The following is a 26440-nucleotide window of genomic DNA, read 5'->3' as shown; positions in this document are numbered from 1 at the left end:
TTGTTATTTTCCGCTGGATGGTGTGAACTTCGACTTAAACGGCTTTCGATTCCAGCCATGTGCGCAAAAATGGCCTGCGAAAGATGACCTTATCATCTATTAGCCGAGATGTACAGACACCGCGTCACGCAGTAAATCATTTCGCTGCTCAGCACGGAGTGGCGTGACTTCAAATAACAGCGAGTGCATGACGCGCAGCAATTGTACATAGAACTCCAGCTTCACATACTTCAGTTTTATCTGAGACCTGGCCATAACAGACGCATTTATTTTGCATTTAGTAACCTGATAATAAGGGAGTAATTACTCATTGGCATCCACCCAAGAGCAGCCATACGGCTACAAAGGAAAGCTATACAGCTTTCTCAGAAACTTCGCAGTTAAAGAAAAATTCGTCCTGGTCCGGGGTTCGAACCCGGGACCACCGCTTCACCGGAGCAGTCGCTCTACCAACTGAGCTAACCGGGACGGCAAGCTTACGGTAGGGCGAGAGCAAATTGATCAATAACTCAAAATGGGAACAGTGTTGACCAAATGTTTTAGGGGACATTTGGTCAACACTGTTCCCACTTCGAGTTATTGATCAATTCGCTCTCGCCCTACCATAAGCTTGCCGTCCCGGTTAGCTCAGTTGGTAGAGCGACTGCTCCGGTGAAGCGGTGGTCCCGGGTTCGAACCCCGGACCAGGACGAATTTTTCTTTAACTGCGAAGTTTCTGAGAAAGCTGTATAGCTTTCCTTTGTAGCCGTATGGCTGCGCTTGGGTGGATGCCAATGAGTAATTACTCCCTTATTGCAAATTTACTCAACCTTGGGGGATTCCCCTAAAACATTTGGTTAAGTAACCTGATAGACGTTTCTGGTGCGGGAGATTGTGCGGCTTACATTGTCCAAAAGTTAAATCTCGTAACATTACGCAATATTATTCCTCAGATCCTACAGTTAACGATTATTTGACTTTAGTTTGACAAAAGAACTGACCTCCTTTTTATTTCAGTACATGCTAACAATTTCGCTATGACAGGCGTGGGCGCAACGAGACCTCGTTTCCGTTAAGCTTCCTATGCTTACTTCGACCGCTTTCGAGTAGCGACAATCGCTAAGCTATCGTATTTAGATGCTAACGTGGCAAAAATATTTGAAAACGCAGAGTGACGTCTTGATCGCGACGTAAGAAAGTACAAACGCATTTATGCAATTACCCGGCCATCACACATCACCCTCACCTATTTGAGCATTCTGACAGAAAGGTTGGTTGGTTTATGGGGTTTAACGTCCCAAAGCAACTAAGGCTATGAGAGACGCCGTAGTGGAGGGCTCCGGAAATTTCGACCACCTGGGGTTCTTTAACGTGCACTGACATCGCACAGTACACGGGCCTCTAGAATTTCTCCTCCAAAGAAATTCCAGCCGCCGCGGCCGGGATCGAACCCGCGTCTTTTGGGTCAGCAGCCGAGCACCATAACCACTGAGCCACCGCGGCGGCTATTCTGACAGAAAGTAAAACCTATTTAAAAGCTCGTACAAGAAAAGAAAAACTTTAAATACACACCTGGGCAGAGAGGGCCGCCGTGGTGACTCAGTGGCTATGGCACTCGGCTGCTGACCTGAAGGACACGGGTTCGATCCCGTCCGCGGCGGTCACGTTTCGATGGAGGCGAAATTCTAGAGGCCCGTGTGCTGTGCGATGTCAGTGCACGTTAAGGAACCCCAGGTGGCCGAAACTTGCGGAGCCCTTCACTACGGCGTCCTTCATAGCCTGAGTAGCTTTTCGACGTTAGACACCATTTGTTATGAACACCTGGGCAGAGATAATGCAAGATTTTTTCACTGCACTTCTTTGTTCCCTCGTCGCCAGCCGTGCCGAGTGGGCTGATCTCGAAGATAACAAAAGGGTGGCGGAAGAGAGAATAAATAACACAGGAGTAGAGCTAAATTATTAGGCCGGGATAATGCAGCTATTCCGTTCCGTTTCGATTTCATTTTTGCGGTCATCCTTCGTCAACGGCTCGAGGGACGCCACGCCCACATTTCTGCGATATGTCAGTCAGTAAAACGGAAGATAAGGATAGGATAAAAATACGCCGGCTCTGCAAAGCAAAGATCGCATGAAGCAAGGCTTCGAGCAGAAGCCTTCTTCCCATGGGATGCGAACTCGTCACTTCAGGAGGGGTGCGCGCATGCGTTCTCTGCTGCGAAGCAGCGGAATCGCGACTGCATACCTCGCGCGGCGGGGAAGTCGACGAGGAGCAGCAAAAAGAAAAAAAGAAATGGGGGGGGGGGGGGGGGGGGGGGGGGGGGGGGGGTGCTTGTAGTATCGACTTCCCTTCTCACCCCTTTGCTCATCTTAATCGTTTGTTTCTAAGCTTCCAGCACTAGCTCCAGCAAACCGGCGCCGCGACCCCATGCTCCACCCTGTCTCCCCCCTTTGCTCCCAGTGACCATATATCACAGGAAAGGCTGTTAATCAAACGAAGCACGCCGATCTCTGGCAGCGGGAGTAATTAAACACGGCAGCCGCTGCCTTTTCTTCTCCGACCTTGAATACGCTTTGTCACTCGAGTCAAAGAACGAGGGAGAATGGTAAGCAGCTCGGCGAAATGCTCGAGTGCCGTTAGAGGGGACCAACTGTCCAATAGGAAACGGCTGTAATGAGCGCTTCGGAACAAAAAGAGCGGTAACCATTGGATCGAAGGAGAAGGGTAGAGAAAAAACGACACAGCTGCTGATTTAGGCGAGAGAGGGCACGAGGCATTTCGTAACCAAAGTCACGCAATAGACGTGACTTGTGGACTTCGGCTGAGTAACACAGTGAAGCGACTAAGGCTATGAGAGACGCCGTAGTGGAGGGCTCCGGAAATTTCGACCACCTGAAGCACATTAAAGAACCCCAGGTGGACGAAATTTCCGGAGCCCTCCACTACGGCGTCTCTCGTAGCCTTAGTCGCTTTGGGACGTTAAACCCGATAAACCAAACAAAACCGAACCAGTGCAGGAATTAATTAAAGACTCGATTGCAGAGTACGCTATCTCTGTTAGAGAACGCGAGACGAATAGTTACGCCTTGTGAGACTTCCAACAAAAGCGAGTTTGATTTCCTTGCCAATGACTGCGTTTTCAAGTGAGGCTGGAGAAAAAAATGGAATAACCTAATTTCTGCACCAAGATGTACACGTGGGTAAAAAAAGAAAAAAATGTCGCAAGCTATAATGCATTTTGTACAAGAGGATCTCATGTAATCGGGATTAAATAATTCCGCTCAGACAAAACTCGCTTCTACGAATTTACCCATTGTATACTATCAAGGCATTGGGGTATATGCGAACACGACGTATTGAAATAAGCGCAACTTTCAGGGCGGATTTTGCGATGGATTACATGAAAAATTGGCAGCGGAACGGTGTAAAAAAAAAAAAGAACACACTCAGAAAAAGCTTAGAATCGTCAAGGTATGAGAGCCTCTACCAGAGTAAACAAGGGGAACACGAAATTTATTTCTTTCTTTTTATGAGGAGGGTCAATGTGGATGCAGACCCTCCCCCCCCCCCAAAAAAAAATAAATAAATAAATAAGCAACGCACACACTGTATGCTTTGGGCCTTAGAAAAGAAAGTGAGAGAGAGCAGGAAATTGAACCGCACAACTATCGGTCGGAAGCCGGACGCGTTATTTCATCGTTATGGCCGCCGCTTCGTTATAGCGGTATGCGTCCTTCGTTGCAACTGTCGCATACCAGCAGACATACGTGCTCCTATGCATACCGAGGACAACATAGCCGGCGTTTATAGTGTGGCGCCGATGTGTGCTGCATGCGTTGGCTTCAGAGCCTAAAAAGCGGACCTTCGCGGGTGCGCGTTTTGGTTGGCTTCGCCGCACGACTCACGAGCACCCGGGCCACAATACTTCACCGCAAGACAGCAGTGTCGTGTGGTGAATGCGCACGCCACACCGACAGCTGTGAAGATCTTTGCACTTCCGTTTTCCGCCTCTAGGACCTGCGAAACCAATGGGGCTTCTACACTGCCAAGCACACCATGGGCACTGCCAAACGGTTTTAACTATGAAAACATGATGCCAGAATGGAAACTGAACTGCACATGGAACCAGAGAAGCACAGTGCGCTCTCAGTAGGACGTGTGCAGCGAGGAGGTTTGAGAACGGAGGAACTGCAGTGACTTTGGCAAAACTGTCGAGGCGCACAGTGCTGCATAGTATCGTTCAGCGGGCAGTGTACCCAATTTTCAACAAAGTACAGAGCGCCAGCGCCAAATTACGTGTTGATCGAAGCTGACGAAATGTCCTGACAAACACTTCATGCAGGGCCCACATGAGGTGGGATAAGTTTTCCACATGTTTTGTCCGGTGTTCAGTAGAGCACTTTGTGCTCAGTGACTTGAGTTTGCCAAACAGAATCGGTAAGGAAGTGTTGGGCATTGTTCCAAATTGACATACTCAGCGCGAAATGTCCAATGTGGTTCATGGACGTTCATTATATGCTGTTACAAGACAATTTTACTTTGCAGAAACGAGATAATCAACGCATGGACTTCTATGTAAGCTTACAAGGTGAATGGCGATTCCTTCGTTATATCCATTATTTCGCTACAAAGCGTTTTGTTGCAGCGAGGTTTGAGTGTATATGCTTAGTCTCAATGCCCTGGTGAATGTTGGGTTGCTGTTGTGTATAGCTTAGGAAATCCAGCGATCAAACTGTAGGGAAATTTACAGATTGCTTCCGCATTATAGCTTAGCTTGCACACCTAGATAAAACAGACACAGTCGAAATGACAAAGTCCACAAACAAATTCTATTCTATTTATAGTGTATGTTGAAGGGTTGCCCAATGTAGAACAAAAGCAATGGTGCTCAGATCTTATGTTTTCTTCTGGTATTACCTCGAAAAAGTGCAGTTTAGAATGTTCACCGCTAACTGCAAGCTATCCCAATGAACACTGCTTATTACAAGGCAGATCATAGCAAGCAAAACCAAAAAGTGCTGAAAACTATCATGGCTTGTTACCTTCAAATCAACTGTGCCCAGATGCCTGCATGGTTTACAAGTAGCTCAGATATCCGGAAAAACAAAAGAGTGCATTTTTTATTTTGAACAACCAATTTAGATAACCTGAGTAAGTTTCCTCTGGAGCAGACTTTGGTGCCTGTTGGCTTACTTATTCATTTCCATGCACCATATATAATCAGATCACATTCCTAGATTAAAAAACTGATGCACAAAATGCGATGAGACACGCTTCTCTGAAGGTGGCAATCTGCTGACACGCAGCTAATGAATCATACCTCAGCAATGAACCACACTGCAACAGGTCGAATACTCTGTTTGCTTAACAGCTCTGTCCAGTTCTTATATATGGGCAATGCTTGCGATCAGCCGTCTCCACTTCCCCATACCACATAGAGTTTCTTACTATTACCTAGAGGGAAAGCTGGCAGCCCGTCTATGGGAGTTTACATGGCGACCCCTCGAGACCACTTCAGCCACCATGGGCGCTCAAAGCATCATGGGGTGGTGAGCTACTTGTTGCGGAACTGCAACTTTTGGCCAAAAAATAATAAAAAAATAAAGCTGTTTGATAACTACAAACGTCCTAACATTCGATATCTTGTCTAATGATTGCAACAAACGAGCATAAAAGCATTTAAGTGCAAAGTTTGCCCAAAATAAGAGACAACTCGCTCTCCTATTGGCCAAGTAGTGAACACTATAAAAACTAATATTTCGTAATTAACAAGCGCACTTTTAAAAGTAAATATGTTTTCAAAAAAGATTCTGTTGCTTAAATACTATAAGAGGTTTTTAAATGGCATTTCGAAAAGTGAAACCTTTTATTGGCGTCGTGTGTTGTCGCGTTTTCACTACTATGGGTTTTGGCCACTGCATTCGCGCGAAAGTCGTCTGCGCACACAAGAACAGCGTTTTCGGAATGAAACGTCTCAGTAGTGCCGCTCTGCGTTCCTGAAAAACTACGACTGTTCCGCAACAAGTAGCTCACCGCCCCATGATGCTTTGGGCGTCCATGGTGGCTGAAGTGCAGCGCCGCCAGCTTTCCCTCTAGGTAATAGTAAGAAACTCTATGCCATACTATTAACCTATTCCCTCTTGAGCATCTTCACCCTTGATCCTCCACCACAATATTACAAAACTAATGCTCCATTTTGGTCCTGCATTTGAAAGACTTCCCATATATGAATTGCACATGTGCCAAACCACTGCTTGGAGACCCCTGTCACACTGTCCTTTTTTATTATTATTTCAATGGAAACAAGGCATGACCCCTTCTCATATATGTGAGCAGAGATTGTGGACACTTCAAAAACAGGTCGCTTAGAGTAGGTAGTTTTAGAGAGTGAGTTGCATAATATAATTAAGCCAAAAATACAATTCTCATTTTTTTTCTTGAATTATATTTAATCACACATGAAATACAACAGCTTCATATTCCACATTGCCCTGTTCCAATGGTTTCAGGGATATATGCGCGTAATTGTGCAGGTGTACACAGTATAAATATAAATGCATTTAACAACTCTCTGCTTTCCAAATGTGCTCAGTTGCTCCGTGAACATGAAGCCATTTGGCACCCTGACCGTATATATGTTAAAACCTGCATCGTGCATCACACCCAGCAAAAAAAAAAAAAGGCATTTTAAAACAAGTCAGAACAAAATGAAATAAGATTCAAAATGGAGAAAAACACACACAGGCCATGCATAAGACACATTATCAACCCCTGAGAGCGACTGCAACAAATCCAACAAAGTTCTCAGCAGTTATCAAGGTTATAACATTGTCTTCACGTTTTACAGCAGGTACTACGTGTATGTGAAAGTTCGAATAAAATCCCAATTCGGATTTGGTAATTAACCTTTTCAATCTTAATTTTGGTGCTAAAACAGCTTTAGCGTCTAATGTGGCTGCAATCCTTAAAATTGATTAGCATTTATGAATTCCAATGATGATTGTTAACCACATGGTAGGGCCTCATTATGTATTCTTAGCACAAAAAAATGAAGAGTGGAAACGTATTTTTCAATTTCCTTATAAAATTTCTACTGTTGCTTTTAAACATGACTTACTAGAGTGAAAGTAAACTTCTCAAATCATAAAATAAACCACCACACAGAAACACGCCATATGACCATAACGAATTTCATGTCACGAGAAGCGGAGTACGACAAATTCACCATAGCCATGTAGTTTACAGCCAGATGATTTATCACAAATATGAGAGTGCGAAACCTCGCTAAATTGCTTGAAAAATAAATTAAAGCATCACAAGAGTTCTACTTATAGAAAAACACACTCAGGTACACTGCACAAAGGGTGCACAATGCAAAAAGAAACTAGATTTAACCCAGTTACTCTAAGGTAAAATAATTAAAGCCAAGATCTAAACCAGTTGCTCTAAGGTAAAATAATCAGGAGCCAAATGAGCACAAGTATTGATTGCATGAGACTGGCAACTTGATTCTGGAACTTTAGTGAAACGAAATACAAACTTCCATGAAGTGTTTACTTTTGTTGCCTGTAAAAAGAACCGATAGTTTTCAAGCAGAAAGAAAACAAAATTAACCTGACTAATGACACATTTTCAGGTTAGCCAAGTTAACATCACAGCATCTCTGTTGCCAGTTTTAGAGAGCAGGTACAAGATTTTTCGTCAAGTAAATTTTGTGCTCATCTTTTACAAATGCTTAATCTATCCATGGAACTGAATAAAAGAATCTAAGTTCACTACACAATGTGCCTTGAAACACATTATGTTTAATAACTGTACAACTTAGTTGCTTAAATCTTCCATGAGGATATCCCTTCAGCCTCTGCAGATTCACCCAAAGAGCCTGAATTTGAGGGAAAAAAATATCGGAAAAAAATGCGTCGTCGTGCAAACCGATCAACAGCGCAGTCAACACATAAACACCTGTCTTGATTACAACGACTGTTTGAAGACTATAGAAATGAGAGCGTATAAAAAAATGCTCTGTGAGAACAACGGTCATGTGCGAAAATGCCCAGAGCTTACTAACCTACAACAACACATCTAGCACACGCGCATTAACTCTGTGCTGCAGCAGTCACATATTGTCACATGCATGTCTTTTTGTTCCCGGAAGTGCCACCAAGCATGGGACACAATTCAACACACATTCTATCTATATTCTTCTACCTATCATTACACAGAAATCAAGTAAAAACCAAGTAAAATATGTTTGCATCAGCAGAAAAGATTAGGATATTGAAGGCTAGGCAAGGCAGTTCAAGAGTGCGCCTCTCAGAAGAACTGTGCAGAAAACTGGGAACACGCTCTCTCTTGCATTCTTTCTCCATAATCCTTATATTCATTCGTCATGAAATATAACAAAACGATAATGGTAAATAACTTTAATATCACCAGCTCCAATTAAATCTTAGACAAAGTAACACAAACAGAACTCCAGGCACATACAGTAACCCTGTACACGCTGTGGGAAAAGTAAACAGAGCACAATTCAGAGATTGAAGTGCCTTAACGCTTTATTTAGTAAAATTTATGAAGCATATTTTTGCCTGCATAAGAACGTTTCACTGCCACATTTGCACTCTGACATACAACGTCCCTGGACTTCCTATATCTCAGACCTAAGCACAGCAAAATCAAGAAACTATGCAATGTTTAATTTTCACATGAAGGGCACGTTTAGCGCTGTAGACAAACATGGCCTTTTGTGTCATTAATTGTAGAAATTCAAACAGTAATGTGCATTTCACGCCCCAAGCCATTGCACTTGGTGCAACATCATCGAAGCACACTGCACATGTGAGCTCCAGTTAAAGTAACCCTTAACCAGCATGCCTTTTCTACATAGCGTTCATGCCAAAGCTTAAAGAAACAATGTTTGATAATCATAATTTTCTGCTAATACTAGATTTTCATATTTGCAACCCTCCATATCTACCTGAAATATTCTGAATGTGGAAAATAAAGCTTACTGTATTGATATAGTACATGCTTTCTTCAAATTCATCATCACCACCTACTAGGTGTCACCATCAACGCTAACTAGCCAAAAGCACCTTCTCGTAAACAAAAACAGGACCTTGGCACACCAGCGACCTGCTTCCAATGCCAACCACTATGGAACACACTCAATGTCCAGGGTTAGACTGCACACCAAGTAGAGGAAAAATTCATCACTCAGGAAGAGATACAAGTGACTTCTTTTCAAGTCTGTGCAATCATTGAACTTGCAAAAAAAAAGCAGCCACCTCGGGTGGAAAGAATGAAATTCTGAGATGCTGGGCAGGTAAAAAACAGACACAGCTAAAGATTCCATGAGAACAGCTCTCACTACCGAGTATAAATAAAAATCAGCAACAACAAAGCTGGGCTTGATATCTGAGCCATGTCTTCAGAGAACATCAACACGTAAAGCTCGCTTCGCATCATTTCGGAGTGCTGCTGGAAGATGGCAGGCTTCCACTGAAGCCCAGAGTGAGTGCCACGCGATGCAGCCAGTCGGCAGTGAGTGCCCTCAGCTCAGGCTCTGAGGGCCCGCAGCTGATCAGCACTTCAACGCCAGCATAGAACACAGGGACGAGGGCCAAGAACTCAGCCTCACATAAGGACAGGTGCAGCTCTAGCACAGATTGAGCTAGCTGGGACCAGACCTGTACGTGGGCCTCTGCATCCTGGAGAGAAATGAGGGAGAGAAAGGGAGTTGTAAGAAAGAAACGCTGTAGTCCTGGCCTTCAGCACTCCATGTACAGTCGGGGACAAAAGTCTCCGGACCACGCGTTCCTGAAACGAAGTTTATAGCTCTACTATCAGACAGCGGCTGGAGACCGCATTTGTGGAGATGAAAGAACAAAAAATTAACTTTTACCTCCACAAGTGTGGCCTTCAGCCGCCGACTAATAGCAAAGCTATCGACTTCGTTAGAGGAACACGTGGTCCGGAGACTTTTGTCCCCGACTGTACATGATACACAACAATGTAAAAGTGGTTTCGTTAGACATCATGACACGAGTTTGACAAAAGTTGTGTTTACAGAATTTCTGTTCTAATGGCAATTCAATCGGGCCAAAAATCTGACCTCAGCTTTCTAGACTACTTTTTTAGGCTGTTGAAGTGACCAATGTTCAAAGTTAATCAAGAGTTTATCTCTGTCTTTTGTTTTCAATGCACCTGTACAAAAACAGGTACGAACTTTAAGCTCCATTTCATTTGCAGGTAAATGAACTGGACAAACATGACAGATATATCTATGCTGTAGGCACAGACTTAATGCCCTGTAAAGATATACGTATAAAACATGCATAAAAAAATGCCATGAGCTTCATGTCAGGAATGCAGATAAATGCAGTAAACCCAGTGTGCAATATAGCTCAATCATTCGAACGGAATTAAACTTCTATTCAATACAACACTATTTATACAACATACACTAATTATAATCAAATCAGTAAAGATTTAAGAGTGTTCCCGCACTTATTTAATGAATTTCAGAGGCAGAAGAAGTAAGCCTGAATCATTAATTTATTATCAAGGTGCAGGAACTTTCCTTCAGGATCATAGTAGACATTATGGACATCGATGAGTGCAGACAGAAAGCTTAAAAAAATGAGCAAGTAGTACTGCACATCACTGATGCGTATACACAAAAGGCAGACCGGATGTGCAAAGCACGTTTAAAAGGGTGATAACAAGCCAGGAAAGATGCCACACAAATCACAAAAGAGAACAAGGCAACAGTTGAACTAACAAGTGTGTGGCCTGCTGTCTTCTCACTGTGTCCTTCTGCCCTTTGCACCGCACTAAGCAATGAATCATTACCAACTCGTCCAAGTGTCAGCCCTAACCGTCGCACCTTGAGTATGGAGCTCCGGCGCTGGTTCTCCACCTCGGTGGGCAGCGGCGGTGGCGGGGTGCTCGGGCTGTCGGCCGAGGCGGCGCCTTCTTCAGAGCCCACCGACGCACCCTTGGACAGAGAAGGCCGCTTGATGCTACCGCCGCCAAGTGACAGCCTCGAATGGCGGAGAGTGCCCGCCGCTGACGGTGGCAGGGACACGGGCGCCGGCATGGAGTGCCTCGTCTTGCGCCGCTTGTACTCGGACACCATAGACTGAATGGCACGCTCGGTGACGATCGAGTACACGCGGTCGGGCTGCAGCGCTGATTCGGTGGACGCCGCCACTTCGGGCTCGGACGAGTCCGAGGACGAGTCCGTGGCCAGGAGCGGGACCGGATGACGCGCAGGCTCGGATCCTGCCGCGGAGCAGGCGCTGTCCGTCCTGAGCGGGACGGCAGCCTTGCATTACACGTGGCAGACAAGGATACGTCAACGCGCAATTCCACGGCTATTCGAACCCATTTTCTTCTCTTCGCAGAAGTGTTTTCAGCCAGTCGAGTAAGGCCACAAATTTCGAAGTCTGTGAGCCTCACTTAGCCATTAGGCGCATTGTTCCAAAAGAGAATCCGTTTCTCATGCAGAAGGTGCTTCATAGTTTACGGTCTCAGTATGAAGAGACTAGGCTATACTCTGCACAGGTCAGCACATGATCGTTTTGTTACACTAAATGTGACTTTATGACAGATGCTGTATACATCAGCGTTACCAGAACCAGCTAGTTCTCATGAAAGAAAACAAAATGACGATAAGAAAGACACTATCTGTTCATTTCGCAGTCACATAATGCAACGCAAATCACGACGCCATTTCGTGCCTGCTGAGGCGATCTCGGTCGGTCAGCATTAAAGCGATACCGCTGTTAAGATCGGGTAATTCACAGCTGACTCGGCATGGCGATGCAGAGAGCCCAATTTACCTTTACCCTCTCCCCCTCATAGCGGGCCTGGGACTGCTTATTTGGGAAGACAAAAATTCCCTAAGTCTCTGTTGCATAACGTGGCATAAACTCGGCAAAAGCTGTCGTCATGTAGCTGACTGTCTTTTGCTGATGCGCAGGACATACAAATTTTGTGGCAACTTGGGCTGCCGCAACGATCGCAACGGATGCAAGTTCAAGCACCTGGCGCTGACAACATGGGCGGCGCTGGTCATGCGACGACACATGACTGTTACGTGACTGGATGTTGGCAGTCTATGCTGCCACCAGGGATTCCCAGGGGGAGAGCTCCACACAACACCTTTTGCTGTAAAACAAACAAAAAAAAAGAATGCAGTCGGTCTTGTGCTTACCGCGTCCTGCGCCTCTCTGGCAGGATCTCCGGCAGGGTGTCCGGCTGTGCCATGAGGAAGAAGATGGGCTGGTCGCTCACACGGTCCAAGATGGCACCTTCCTTGGCCTCTGGCGAAGCTACCCGCGCGTAGTGGGCGCACAACTCGGCGAACAGGGACCGGAGCCGCCGGTAAGGGTTCCACTCTTCGCCACTCACCTGGAGGCAGCAGCGAAAACGAAAAGCGTGTGGAGAAACAAGCAACAACGTCAGTGCACAAAATAAAAAAAAAACTGGGTAGCTCATTACTATCTCTCTTGTTTTTCTTTTTTTTTCGCACTGAAGCTGATCAACCGAACTCACTCGCGACAACAAACTGGGTGGAAGTCCCAAAAGCAGGCTTTAGCACAAGTTTGCGATGCAATTATAGCACAGATAAACAGCCAGACAGCCACAATTTTCATGGGGACAACAAATAAAAGCACGTAATTTACTGTCAGTTGACACCAAATCAAAAGAAGAAAGGTTTCCAATGTAGTCTCTAAGCAGCATAGCCTCAGCAAAGCGCATAAGGGACAGACTCTGGTCAGACCCGTTCCTCACTGCTAGAGCGAATTTTGAAAGCACAGGTAAAGACAAAATATAAAAGAACAGGACAGGACAAGCACATGTCCCGTCCTGCCCTCTTGTCCTTCGCCTTGACCTGTGCCTTCAAAATTCGGTATGCTATACCAACTAGCCTTGAAGACAACTTTATTAGGCCATATCTCCCTGATAGACTTCTTTCAGGCAGAAGCACAAGCAGAGATCCGCCAAAACACATAAGATGAGATTAGTCAAAGTCAAGAAAGGATTAGTTATGTAATGCTCACTGTGCATTTCAGCAAACACTATTCTGTGTCACACATAAAGTGTAATGCCCACTGTACATTTCAGCAAATGCCATTTTGTGACACACATAAAAAGTAATACTTAATGTGCACTTCAGCAAACACCATTTTGCAGCACAAATAAAACGTAACCCTTCCTGCGCATTTCAGCAAACGCCATTTTGCGTCACACATAAAACAACAGCAACGATGAATACTGCTGCAGAGTAAACAAGTCTACTCAGTATGGCCTTGCAATGTGGCAATGTTCCAATATGGCTACCAAGCATGTGCATAAGGAGAGCACCACCAACATACTGCAAGTCCATCTACGATCACATACTTTTGCCAAAGATTTGTGCCATAGAGGGTGCGCCATAACGAAAAGGGAAAAGATCGCGTAAATGTTGTGTACCTCATTCATGCCGTTCCTTCTCGAGTCACCGGTGCTCTTTGACCCACTAAGAAGGCGAGGTGATCGGCGGAGTCGTCGTAGTCGCCTCCTCCTTCTCCATTCGCGGTGTTCATCGCCTAAGGCATCCAGCTGCACTTCTCCGTCTGCATCGTCAACTGATCCCGACTCGGACGAAGACGACAACGGCACGTTGTCATCATTGCGCTTTGCGGTGGCACGTAAAATTTCACTACCATTTCTCACAACTGCAGGAAGCCGTTCACTCGTATTTTGGCCCCCGTTTTCATATCCTCTGTCTTGGCCTTCAACAGCCTGGATTCCATTGTGCCTGCAGCCAACACCCTTAATGTTCTCTTCAGTGTCTGTGCCCCCACCAACTTGTACTGCCCCATCTTCGGCTTCTTTGTTTCCGGTGGTCTTTTCAACAGCTGCCTTCTCTAGATCGCCTTTGTCTTCAGTTGCACCTTCAACCTCAGCATCTACTTTCATAGCCTTCTCGGACTCCGGCTCTCCTTCCCTTTTGCTCACAAGATGACCCTTCTTGCTTCCATGTTCTTCTTGGACAGTCTCGTGTTCACATCTGGTCAGTCGCTGATCTGCCATGTCAGTTTTTCGGCCGTGTTCCCTCACACCTTCGCCTTCGTCGTCCTCGCTGACATCGTCCTTGCCATCGTCGGAGTCATCTTCGTCGTACCTCTCGTCGCTGACGGCCTCATGGTGGGATCCCCTGGCTGCCACCAGCCGGTTCACCGCATCCATGGTGAGCGGCTGCGATGCGGGAGGGCGGCCCAGGCACAGCTCGAGCAGCACGACGGCCTGGATGGCCCAGCTGATGGCCGCCTGCTTGAAAAGGTTGGCAGCGACCTCGCAGCGGGCCACCTTCTGCACCAGAAACTTGAGGCCCGGCCTCTCATCGAAGTCGGTGGCAGTGCTGTGAGACTCCTCGAGCACAGACAGGAGGCTGCGAAGCTGCTCCACTGGCATCATTTCCAGCTGACCTGTGCCCGTAAGAAGGATCGCACGACAATGTGACGTAATAAAAAAAATAAAAGGGACCACGACAACCACACTACCATGGTAAATGGGCCACAGGAATTGTCAAAGTCAGCTACACTGGATCATACCAAGCGCTAAATAATTATGAATCATTGGCAAGATGTGCTGTCTTACAATGGTGTTCCACTGTAGCACCGTAGCATTCGTACACACTCCTCTAAAACAAGGTGGGGGGGTTTGATTAAAATACGATCTCAGTTATGTTTCACATGTTGCATTTTTGCATTATGCCTTAAATATTAAGACCATTGCAGACCTCAACAGACCTGGCAGCTAGAAATAGGACCAACCAGTACTGTGCTGAGTGTAGAGATCACTGTGACAAAGCTTTATGAGACTGAAAGAATAACACTTGCCCACCTCCCGCAAGTTCATAGACAGAGGAAGAGTTTGAAGGTGGAGTTCACTTCCAGAGTCCTAGATGTACTGCCCTCTCCAAATAAAAAAAAAGCTCTTATTTTAAATAAACTTATTATTATTATTTTGTTTTCATTTGCAATTTTCCTTTTCTTTTTCAGCATTTTTTTAGTTTTCTTTTTATCCTTGCTTTTCTTTTTCTTTTTTATTTTTTGTTTCTATTTGAGTTTTTTTTTTGCGAAGAGAGGACTGTTTAGCCAGTTTAGCCAATGTATGGATTGTTATGTGGCTAGTGTTGGATTGGATACGAATCTGTCCCGTCGGACGAACGCCAATGATGGGCCAAGAAGTGCTTCCGCATCAAAATCTCACTGCAAGCGGAGAAAGCCAGACTCACCAGCGAGGCGGTACGAGCCGGGCTGCTGCTTGCTGCGCGCGGGCGATGCGGGGCAGGCGAGCACGCTGGCGAGGGCGGGCAGTCGGAAGCGCGTGCCTTCGAGCAGCAGCGTGGCCAGCGTCTGCAGCAGGATCTGGTGGGACAGCAGGCCCACCACCAGCTGCTGGAACGGAACTCTGCGAGAGAGCAGGGGCGGGGAAAAAAAGAAAAGATCATGGTTTATGGGGTTTAACGTCCCAAAGCGACTCAGGTTATGAGAGACGCCGTAGTGGAAGGCTCCGGAAATTTCGACCACCTGGTGTTCTTTAACGTGCACTGACATCGCACAGTACACGGGCCTCTAGAATTTCTCCTCCAAAGAAATTCTAGCCGCCGCGGCCGGGAGGAGAAATTCTAGAGGTCCGTGTACTATGCGATGTCAGTGCATGTTAAAGAACCCCAGGTGGTCGAAATTTCCGGAGCCCTTCACTACGGCGTCTCTCATAGCCTTAGTCGCTTTGGGACGTTAAAACCGCATAAACCATAAACCATCTAGAATTTCTCCTCCAAAGAAATTCAACCGCCGCGGCCGGGATCGAACCCGCGTCTTTCGGCCATGACGGAAATACCGCATCTTCGCGCGTTTTGCCCGAACAAAAATAAATGAAAAAAAGAGTGATCGAAAAGCTGTGGTGCTCGTTATATGCGAATTCCAGGGAGAAGGTCGGCTTCGTGGCAATGACTGGCGACGCACACAGCGTCCGCAATCCTCGCCAACGCGCTGTTCTCACGACAGATCACTGAAGCGTGAAGTACAGTCCCAGCGGACAGGGTGCTCAAAAGCTTCGAGAATAGCTCATTAACAACAACCTTGGCAGACCGGGAGACGACGCTTCAGAAAACGGCGGCGACTACGCAGTCGCAGACTGAGCACAGCAGCGGGAATCTCAAGCTAAATTTTAAACCTGTTAACAAGACGAGCATTACTGGGAACAATTATAAACGTAGTAGTCGCACTCCCTAGCAAAATAAAAACGCACCACATGTCGCAAATTCAGCGAGCGCAGAAACGACTGGATTAAAAAAAAAAACGCAGTAAAAACGACATAACCAGCGTATTACTGACAATTAAAAAATAATGAACAGGGCCAAATATTCTGATTGAGAAAAATATGAACAGAAATGCAATGTGTACAGTTAACGAATGAAACCAGTAGGAAGAACAAAAGGGCAATTAAAAGGATTCACTTGAGCGGGCGCCAAAGAAGTCCCAGATGAGGATCAATCTCTGGGGAACGCAGGCGAGGCGAAAAGCAGATACGCCCTGTCTCACGCGCTGTGAAGTAAAGCAGAGACGGTTCGTTTCGCACAGTTTTCCCGATACAGATGCACGTCGCTGCCCGCGTCACTGCTTCGCCTTTTTTTCCCCCTCCAAACCCTTTATCCTTGTTTTTATGCGCTAAAGGCTATCCGTTGCCGCGAACTCGTCGACGCATCGTTAAACTCACATTAGAGGCTAATCAAACAGCTCATTGTACTCTCGAGATCATTCAAGGAGCAAAAAAAAAAAAGCAAAGCAACAAACAAACAGAAAATACAAACGACGATGGACACGCGCAGTGTCTAGGTGGGGCAAGAGTTCGTGGGAAGGCGTTGATTACGCCGAAATGAAAACAAGCATACGGTGAACGCGAAGGATAAACACGAGCGAAGAGTAACAAAGCTAGCAAAGCCACACACTGCAAAGGCATAAAAACAGTACGGAAGGAGGTAGATAATAGGTACCGCTACAACATGCGCGAGAGCGCTAACAAAACTCGCGCAATCACATTAGTTTCACTCTTCGATTCTAGCATCATTAACTCCCCTGAAGTAATTAATGCACGAAAGAGAAATAAGGACCTAACGGCGAACATACTCTCGCGACTAATGCGAGAAAACGGGTTCGTATCGAAGGGCCGAAGGACGTAAAATAGATGAGTCTGAATGTGCGCAAGGCTAATGTCTGCTTTGCCGCAACCGGTTCGAAAGGGAAGAAACAAGGCGGCTTCCTCCCTATCTTTTTTCTTTCGCGAGTTTTACCCGCAGGCACAGAAAAAAACAAATGGACTCGTGAATATCGCATGTGGCGCCCATATTCTTCACGCGTACTTCCGATGCGCGCTTAAATAATGGGTTTCACGGAGGGTTCTAATCTGTGTATGGTTTCTGGCGGCAACCGTTCGTGAAAGAGAATGAAAAAAAAAAAGGCACTTGCACACCCTCTTCACCCGTCTGTTTTCTGCACAATATCTCGCCACAGTGTTCACTGACCAGCCGTGCCATTTTAACTATTTCTGCCATTTATAGCCTTATTTTCTCCACTCCAATCTTGCATATGACCCTACATTTTCCCTTCCTTTCTACCGGCGCGTTCTAGAAAAAAATAGCGCTATGTCACTTTAGCAACAACAGGCAATTATATTTCTCGAAGCCTGTCATACAAAACATGTAATTGCCTGGGAAATTACAAACCAGTCATGAGATCACAACCACAGCCTGCGCTTTCGGTAGTGTAGCAGTAAACACCACACATTTCTTACTCGAAAAAGCAAGTTAATATTTATGTGCAACGCCAGGCAGCATTCCCGCCATCACTAACTAAGATACTGGGGAAAGGCCGGAAACACGCGCGACAAGGTTCACCGTTTTCAGATCAATGGCTTCCCCCCGCGCACACCCCGCTTGCAGAGAAGAACCCTTTACAGGAGCAAACACTACTACCACGCAGATTAAACTGGGAGCACGTTCCATGGATGTCGCTGGGAAAAACCTCCCGTCTAAACCATTTTTTCATTGGTTCCTTGCACTTTTCTCCCGTCCCTGCATTGCTCAGTTCGTTCTTTTTTTAGCACGCGTTTCTGGGGACCGTAATCTGCAACAATCACTTTCCTGATCCATTCTGTTGTTACGTTGCCACTCGCCGCTAACAGTCGTTGGTTACGGTGTCAAAGGCGGGGTTGGCCAACGACGAAGAGACGAAAGGAAAGGGGAAAGGAATCTTTACAAAATGCCCCCCCCCCCCCCCCCCCCCGAGTCCCACTGACAACCGTCTAGCGCAAACCGCCGCACAATTCGGTAATCGTGAAACACTTAATCTTTGTTTGCAGTCTAAGCACGCAGACTGGAACTCGTATGCGCAAGGTACGCTTAGGTCTTCAACAAGGAATGCACGCCTCAATTTCAGGCAGCGCCTTTAGGCAACGAGAAACAGTTTTTTTCCTGTTCTCGCTCCTTTTGTAGTACGATAGCCTTGGTTCCTTAATTCACAGTGCGTTCCTTGCACTGGAGACGATTCGACATCCACTGAAAGAAAAGGGGTTGTTCAAGAATAGCCAGAATTAAAAAAAAAGATAACCGTGCACCAGCAAACAAAATTTGCAGTCGACCTACGCTACTGGAGAGCCGAAAACGTTGTCAACCACTACAGTAGATGAAAGGAAGGTAGATGATGATATCACTGATATAAGTGCTGCTATGTTGAAAAGCAAAAGGCAGAATGTTACAGGTGTAGCTAATCACGAGACTTGCATCTCTCCTTTTCAGCTGCATCAACAGCGAGAGTTGATAAGTTGCAGAAGCACCTTTACTATCTATGCGCGCGGGAAACGCAAGAAAAACAAAAATTAGGCAGCGGATTAGGAATCCGCTTCTCCAACAAATAGAGTAGCCGGTCATCCCAGTAAAAAAATGGCAGTGGTTTAGCTCTGGTTAAACATGGAGGATTGCGAAAGCAACGAGGAGAGAGAGAGGCGATGAGAGCGCGCGGCAGCGGCGGCAGCGCCAGCACGCTAGCGATGCGCCGCTACTGCGCATGCGCAACTGGCGAGCGCGGCGGCGGCACCTCTGAGTCACCCGCACAGCGACGGCGGCGGCGCGCCAGCTGTGCGCCCTGTGACGTCACTGCTCCTCGCGCATGCGCAGTATGATCTTTCGTCAGCTCCGTGAAATGGCTCGGCGACTCGCGTAGTGTTGCTTTCGCAACAAAAACTAATCCAAAATTCACTTAAAGAACGCAAGCAAAGTACGGAGTTCATGCATGGACTTACTACTAATGGAATGACAAGCAGAATCTGAAAACATACATCAGTTAAAAGCCCAAATTCTATCCCTAGAAAAAAAGAACAAAAAAAATTACCGACGATTACGTTACTTCCTAATGCGAAATTTCAGCGCAGCAAATAAGCTGTTTCACCTTTTCGATACATTGAGGCAAAGAAATCGAGCAACACATGTATGCGCTATTACAGAATTTTTTTTTTATTTTTCACACGTATTCCTTTAACAAAGACTCCACTAACAGTTCTTGACAGTCATGAAGGAAGCTTTGTGGTCGGAGAAATAGACTGATATATGTTCGACTTGGTACACCAATGCTTGATTCTCAAAGACGAGATCTATACAAGTGCTTCGCGAGGTTGTCACAGCCGTGGGACGCGTTACGAGCGAGAGGAGCGGGATGTTCTCCCGCATAAGTGTTAGGAAATTGCTGTTTGTCTTTATGTCAACATTAAAGTCCCCCACTACTAACATCGGTGTGGATCGATGGACGGTTAATGCGAGTTGCAGGAAGTGCACGACGTCTTTCGTGAGTGCGGTAGGGGCGAAGTAGGCAGCTACTACCAGCAAGCCGTTGGGCAACTTTGCGGCGCACAGTTCGCCAACTTCATGTGACGTGCCAAACATTTCGACTGGTATTGCAGAGAGACCTGTGCGCAAGTAGATAGCGACTCCCGCCGCTCTGTTGTGGTCTCTGCGAGCACCACAGCAGTATAGGAAATCTATGATTTCGAGACGCTCTTCGGGATCCATCCAGGTTTCAGCAAAGCAAAGTACAGAGGAATGGCGCAGAATGTGATCGTGGTGTACGTCCTTGGCATGTGCGGCAAGGGAGCGTACGTTAAGAATGTGGTTGTGAATGATGAATCAAGTGCTGCCAGCGAATGACGCGTCCATTGGCTGTCTGCGTGTGTTACTGATGTGTGGTTAACATGTTAAGCTTCGCCTGTAAGAGTGGAACGCGACAGCGTCTTGCAACGCTGCCAGGGAGTCCACAGAACGCCATCGCCAATTCGGCTGTGCGCCTTGCTGGACGGTAAATTTATTTTTTGAGGAAAGGAAATGTATCTCTCTCGCATATCTGGGTGGACACCTGCACCTCGCCGTAAGGGAAAGGGGGAAGATGGGAGTGAACGAAGACGCCGTATTAGCTAGACGCGCCTTTGTTCATTCCAAACCATTCAGCTGGCATTACGGAGTGGCTAGCGTGCTCGTATCGCACTCCGGAGACCCTGGTTTGATTCCCCAACTCGACCAATTTCGTTCTCGGTTTTATTGATTTATGCGGTCTAACTAGAAAGGTTAATTAGGCTATTTCATATTTATATTCTTGTATTTCTATCCATCGTGTTCTGTCATTAACCTGTCAATTGTTGGAACTGTCTAGGATGTTCGACACAACGTATATGAAACGAGCAACGTCTTACTGAGTGGGGAAGTGCGTGGTGGTGGAGGGAACGCGGCTTCGTACTTATGTTTTTTTTTCAGCAGCGTCTCCTTCCGTGGACGCTGTTGTCGCTGCGGCGCGCGTCTTTCTTTTCTTTTCTTCTGACCTCTTCATTCTCCTCTATATTAATTAGGCTAATTGATTAATTAAGCAATTAACTAAACTCAGTCCAACTTAGTTGCAGCATCACTATACGATCCCTTTGATTGGTTGCATGGTTACTAGCCAAAGTACAATTGGCCCCATTTGAAATTCGCGCACTGTGACGTCACGAGCATTTCGACCAATTGAAAAGCGTGACATTGGGGGCGGAGCTGGTTACGAGGCCGACGACGACGCGAAACCCAGGAACGGACGCCAAAGAGCTGCGCTCTAAAAAGAAGTTGTGCTACCAGGTCACGAAGTATGTGAGAACGACAGCGGTCAGCTGTTTTCTCCATCATCACAGAAACAACAGTACACTCAGCTGTACTGTAAAGTTGAGGAAGGTGCAGCAGCGCACCTCTGCCTGTCGCCGCGTAATCCCCCCAGAAATCGTCGTGAAACGAGTTTTACATATCGCCACGCAGCGGTGACGACAGGAAAAAAACAACATGGCTGCGCCGATAGCAGCAAGCACACGTGGCGGTCTTAGAGATATGAATGACCGTGGCCGTGGACTGCGACACACTGATAGATCGCAGCGAGTCTTCATGCCCACACCGGCGCAGTAGCGCAGCGGTTAAGCGATAAGCAATGCAAGGAGGAATAGCTCCCGCAAACCTCATTTTTGCAGATAGTTTTCTTCAGCAGGCTGTCTATTTTACGTAGACTGGTTTAGTTGGTTGGCTTATTGGGATTTCACGTCCCAAAGCGACTCAGGCTATGAGAGACGCCGTCGTGGAGGGCTCCGGAAATTTCGACCACCTGGGGTTCTTTAACGTGCGCTGACATCGCACAGTACACGGGCCTCTAGAATTTCGCCTCCATCGAAATTCGACCGCCGCGGCCGGGATCGAACCCGCGTCTTTCGGGCCAGCAGCCGAGCACCATAGCCACTGAGCCACCGCGGCGGAGCTATTTTATGTAGGCATGCTGTTAATTGCCAGAGTTATCTTCTTCTTAGCCATTTTTGCTGAGTCATTCTTCGTCCGGTATCTCCCTCCTTTCCCCTAAATGTGGAGAGCGGACGCTTGGCAGGTCGAGAGAGGGGAATCCCCATTAACCCACCTGCCACGGTTGGCAGGAGCAGGCTTCACACAGACGCCGAGGCCGCCAGACAGTTTTCGCCTTCATGGCCCTCCTAATGTTATCCCATAAAAACATGACCGCAAAAATCGCCGCACACTAAGGGAGATAGCAACATTCTCCTTTACCTGCCAGGTTTTTTTTTTTTTTATGGACCTCCTCATCTACTACTGTTTGCGAAAGTCCCAAATAACGGTCACAACTTGGCGGATATAAAAAAATGCGAAACTTCGCCATAGTTTAGCGCCTGAATTAAACTGGTCCGCGATGTAGGCGAAAACTGACCGGCGGCCTGGTAAGTTCCACGCACTGGGTAATCACCCGTGAAATCGGTCGTGCAATCAGCTACCACGCGGCCGCGTCTTGCGCATGCGCTGAAGTTTTGACTCTCTTTTTTCCAACGGCGACAGCATGAGAAAATGGCGCCACCTTCTCAGTACAGACCTTTCCATCGGGCGAGGGAGATGTCGAAATGCCTCCTCTATGGGCGGCTGCTGCAAACTGGTTCCGTTCCAGCTTCCATTGTGCACACAACCCAGGTGCACGCAATTCAGGTGCACGCAATTCAGGTGCACACGACTCACGTGCACACGACTCACGTGCACACGACTCACGTGCACACAACCCAGCTGCACACAACCTAGCTGCACGCAACTTAGCAGCACGCAACCTAGCTGCACACATCCCACGTGCACACAACCGACGTGCACACAACCCAGGTGCACCAAACTGAGGTGCACACAACCCAGGTGCATGCCCAGAAAGGTGTCGCCACAAGAGGGGCCTAAAGCCCAGTTATTTTTTGCCTCGCACTGCCAGTCGTACAGTAGGTACCGAACACGAGTTTACGCTCTTCGAAGAATGTGCAGCAAAGATATTGTCTGGACTTCATGCGCTCCCAACAATGCAAGCGAGCCTGCAACGCCAGCGCTGACGGCTGACTGAAACGGGCCAGCATTAACGGTGGACCAGTTAAGTTTCGGTAAGAGCCCCACAACAGAAGTAGACATTTTTCGCTCGTGGGCACCTCATACTACTGGCACTCCAATTTATGCAAGTATATATTCCCCGAATATTAACATTTCAGTGTTTCTTCTATAATTACGCGCACCGCTGATTGTTACATATTACTACTAAAGCTGACGGCTGACAACATACCGAACACGGTTTATGGCTTATGAGGTGTAACGTCCCAAAGCGACTCAGGCTATGAGGGGCGCCGTAGTGGAAGGCTCCGGATAATTTCGACCACCTGGGGTTCTTTAACATAACCTGGTTGCAACGAACCTCCATATAGCGAATTCCTCGATATAACGAAGTTGCTTTAATTCCCCAACGCCGCCCCCATTGGAACGCGTGTATTTGAGACATCCATGTTACGAACGTGTAGAGGCGGTTGGCCTTTATGTATTTAACTCGCTAGGTCGACTATCTGTTAGCTTGTGCTGAGTTACGAAATTTCGAAGAAAAGTCTCACGACGATAAAGCACGAACTGACATGAGAGGAGCGTCAACGATCGCAACGAGCGACGGCAGTTGAGACAACGCGTCGTGCTCCAGCGCCGTCGGCGCATCTCCGCCGCTTTCACTTTTGGAACGCCAATCTGCGTGGCACTACAACAGTTCATGCTCAAAAGCAGCGAAAAATGATAGGTCATAGCAAAAACGAAACGGCACGAGCAGGGCGCGTCCATCGCCGCCGCGCGGTTGCTTGCGTAATTCCGGCGCCGACAGCTCTCGCGCGTCGGCGGCACTACGGAGCGGGGACGGCGGAGAGCGTCAGCGACGCAAGGCGAAGAGTCCGTTTCCTAAAGCCTGTTTCACATGCCAGCGAAAATGCTAGCGAATCCTGCCGCCGCGGCGGAAAAACCTGTTTCGAGTCGTCGCTGCGACGAGCGGCGAGGTTTCAACAAGTTGGAAATTTTCGCTGCGACGCACCGCTCAATCGCTCAGTCGCTTGCATGTGAACCGGCCTTAAGGCAGCAACGGCGGCCATAACGAAAGAGGGAACATGCGGAGAGAAGAACGCTCTCCTAGCTCGTCCGCGGTACCCCTCCCTCTCCCCATCGCCCTCGTAGCGGCGGAGGTGGCGGTGCCTGCCGCGGCAGTCGCGCTATCAGACATCGAATAATGGAGTGTTCTATAAGCATTTTCAAGGTGATTTCACCTACATTTATTTCTTATTCTGGTTTCCGTTCTGCATTGCCCTTTCGGCTCTTCTCGCGAAAACTGCATGTAACGAAAACCTGGATGTAACGAAAAATCCCGGACCTTTTTTCAACTTCGTTATATCCAGGTTTAACTCACACAGACACCGCACAGTACATGGTCCTCTGGCATTTCGCCTCCCTCCAAATGCGACCGCCGCGGCCGGGATCGAACCTGCGTCTTTCGGGTCAGAAGCCGAGCCCTATAAACACTGAGCCATCGCGGCGGCTGAATTACGAACAGTAATACCTATTACTAATAACTACGAAGACTCGGCAGTCTTTCTTCCCACGCGGAAATAACCAGCATCTGCAACCAAATCAGGAAAAAAAAGACAGACGCTAGGGAAAAAAAATTGCTGGGGCTTAGCTTTGGTTAAGCCTAGGTAATTGCGAAAACAATATGGTGTAACTTGTAGCTTCTTCGATATCCATAGCCTCCATCAGGTTAAACGGTAACACAACACAAGAATCTTGACTCGCGTCCGAAGTCTTCCATAGCTATACCGAAGAACCGGCGAGCAGGCGCTACTTTTCTCTACACCCGATAGCGCCTGGATGTCTGTGGATGACGTCATACCACACGCTGCAACACACATCCATCATCGCAGGAAGGCCTGCAAGCTTTTGCAACTTGTATGGCGTCAATCGCTTGCCGCCGTTCGCAGGTGGTCGATCGGCCGCGAAGTTCTAGCTGCGGCGCGCTGAAGAGCCGACTTGGTGCCCTATCTCTCGCTATGGTATGACGTCAGTAGCCACATGACTGATCGCCAACTGCCGTTCGGCCGCGAAGTTCTAGCTGCGGCGCGCTGAAGAGCCGACTTGGTGCCCTATCTCTCGCTATGGTATGACGTCAGTAGTCACATGACCGACCGCCAACCGTGAAGGGTAGGCTGCGGTACCGCGAAGAGGCGACACCTGGCGTAGTATTGCTTTCGCAATAAAACATTAGGCTGACCCTGCCTAGGCGACATCGATGGGCATTCCTCGGCGTAGTCAGCTCGGCTTAGAGAAAGAGAGCTTTCTAGAAGTATAGGACATATCCAGGCGCCGTGACCGACGCGTCCGTCAACCGCAAGCACGAAACGCACCTGACGACGTAGTTGCTGGGGTTGGCCGCCGCCGGCGTGTGTTCCCTGTCCGGCGGGTGCAGCAGGAAAATGAAGGAGCACTCCTGGTCGACCGCCGTCGGCGTCGGATCCGCGCGGCACGAAGAAGCGCCCAGGCTGGCTCGCTGGGCGTCCAGGAGGAACACCTGGGCGAGACCGAGACCACGACTTTGAGGACAGCTCGGCCAGCAGCGATAGGTCGCGAGGCCCGGTTATTGCAGCGCACCATAAACGCGGTGTCTTCTACTCTATTTGTATCCACTAGTTAGGGCGGTTAGTGATTCGTAAGCTGTGAACTGAGAGTCAGCTTCATACATAGGGTTGTAGCACTTTCCGCGCGTACTCCACTCTAACGTGTGTCATAAAAAATTATACCATTCTACACATGCAAAGTGTTGGGTGCGCCAAGTGGGAAAGGGGTTTACTACCCAACAGACGCCTCATGCATTGATTCGTGAGTCCAAGCCTAAAGAGAAAGCATGGTGCTCTGTAATGCACATAATTCTGGAGGCAAGTGGGATGCTTTTGATCGTGAACTACAGATCTAAAATGAATGCATGCAGCCGTTAACATAAGTGCATACTAGCGTTTTACTGCTTCCAGATTTCGACCTGAGGTCATAGATATGAAAGGAATCTGAAACGAAACTCCCAGCAAATAAAGAAAGCTTGCGGAGCGAGGTACGAATAAAGCGCCATTCTATTCCCCGGAGGCCCTGCTTAACATCTCTCAAGCTTGCACGTTTAATCAGGAACTATATAACTACGCTTGGCCCAACGCGTATAGGGCAGTTCCTCACCTGTCGGCACAGCTGTCGCAGGCGGTCGGCCTCCGGACGCGTGCAGTCCCTCCGGACGGCCACCTTGGCCTGGCCCACGTCTCCGTAGAAGTTGTCCGAGCCGGCGTGGAAGCACACCATGAGCTGCTGGGCGGACAGCAGCGTGGCCCGAGACGCCCTCCACACGCTGGACGCCGCCACGCGCCACAGGTCGGGAGATAGCGACGGCCCGCCGCTCACCAGCAGGTGCCTGCCGTCGGAGTGAAACGAAAGCGCGGGACATATACGGAAATGATCGCGGAGGCCGTTTTGTTTACTTCCAGTGC

General features: G+C 47.7%; 1 protein-coding gene across 3 annotated transcripts in view; it reads right to left on the bottom strand.

Moving 5' to 3' along the window:
* Nucleotides 1-6405: 6405 nt before the first annotated feature.
* Nucleotides 6406-26440, bottom strand: part of LOC149359703 (brefeldin A-inhibited guanine nucleotide-exchange protein 3) — a 90530-nt gene continuing 70495 nt past the window's right edge. For all 3 annotated transcript variants that reach the window (XM_089571831.1, XM_089571832.1, XM_089571834.1), the window contains 7 exons: nucleotides 26136-26364; nucleotides 25319-25482; nucleotides 15270-15445; nucleotides 13460-14457; nucleotides 12198-12394; nucleotides 10866-11289; nucleotides 6406-9687 (listed from right to left, as the gene is read on the bottom strand). In XM_089571831.1, the coding sequence (XP_089427957.1) occupies nucleotides 9442-9687; nucleotides 10866-11289; nucleotides 12198-12394; nucleotides 13460-14457; nucleotides 15270-15445; nucleotides 25319-25482; nucleotides 26136-26364 (2434 nt within the window). In that variant the 3' untranslated portion in view covers nucleotides 6406-9441. The remainder of the gene's footprint in view (nucleotides 9688-10865; nucleotides 11290-12197; nucleotides 12395-13459; nucleotides 14458-15269; nucleotides 15446-25318; nucleotides 25483-26135; nucleotides 26365-26440) is intronic.

The sequence above is a fragment of the Amblyomma mixtum genome, chromosome 2, assembly GCF_055824585.1.
Source record: "Amblyomma mixtum isolate Tamu chromosome 2, ASM5582458v1, whole genome shotgun sequence".
Lineage (NCBI taxonomy): Eukaryota > Metazoa > Arthropoda > Arachnida > Ixodida > Ixodidae > Amblyomma > Amblyomma mixtum.
Note: the sequence above shows the minus strand (reverse complement) of the source record. Positions and strands in the feature narration are given on the sequence as shown.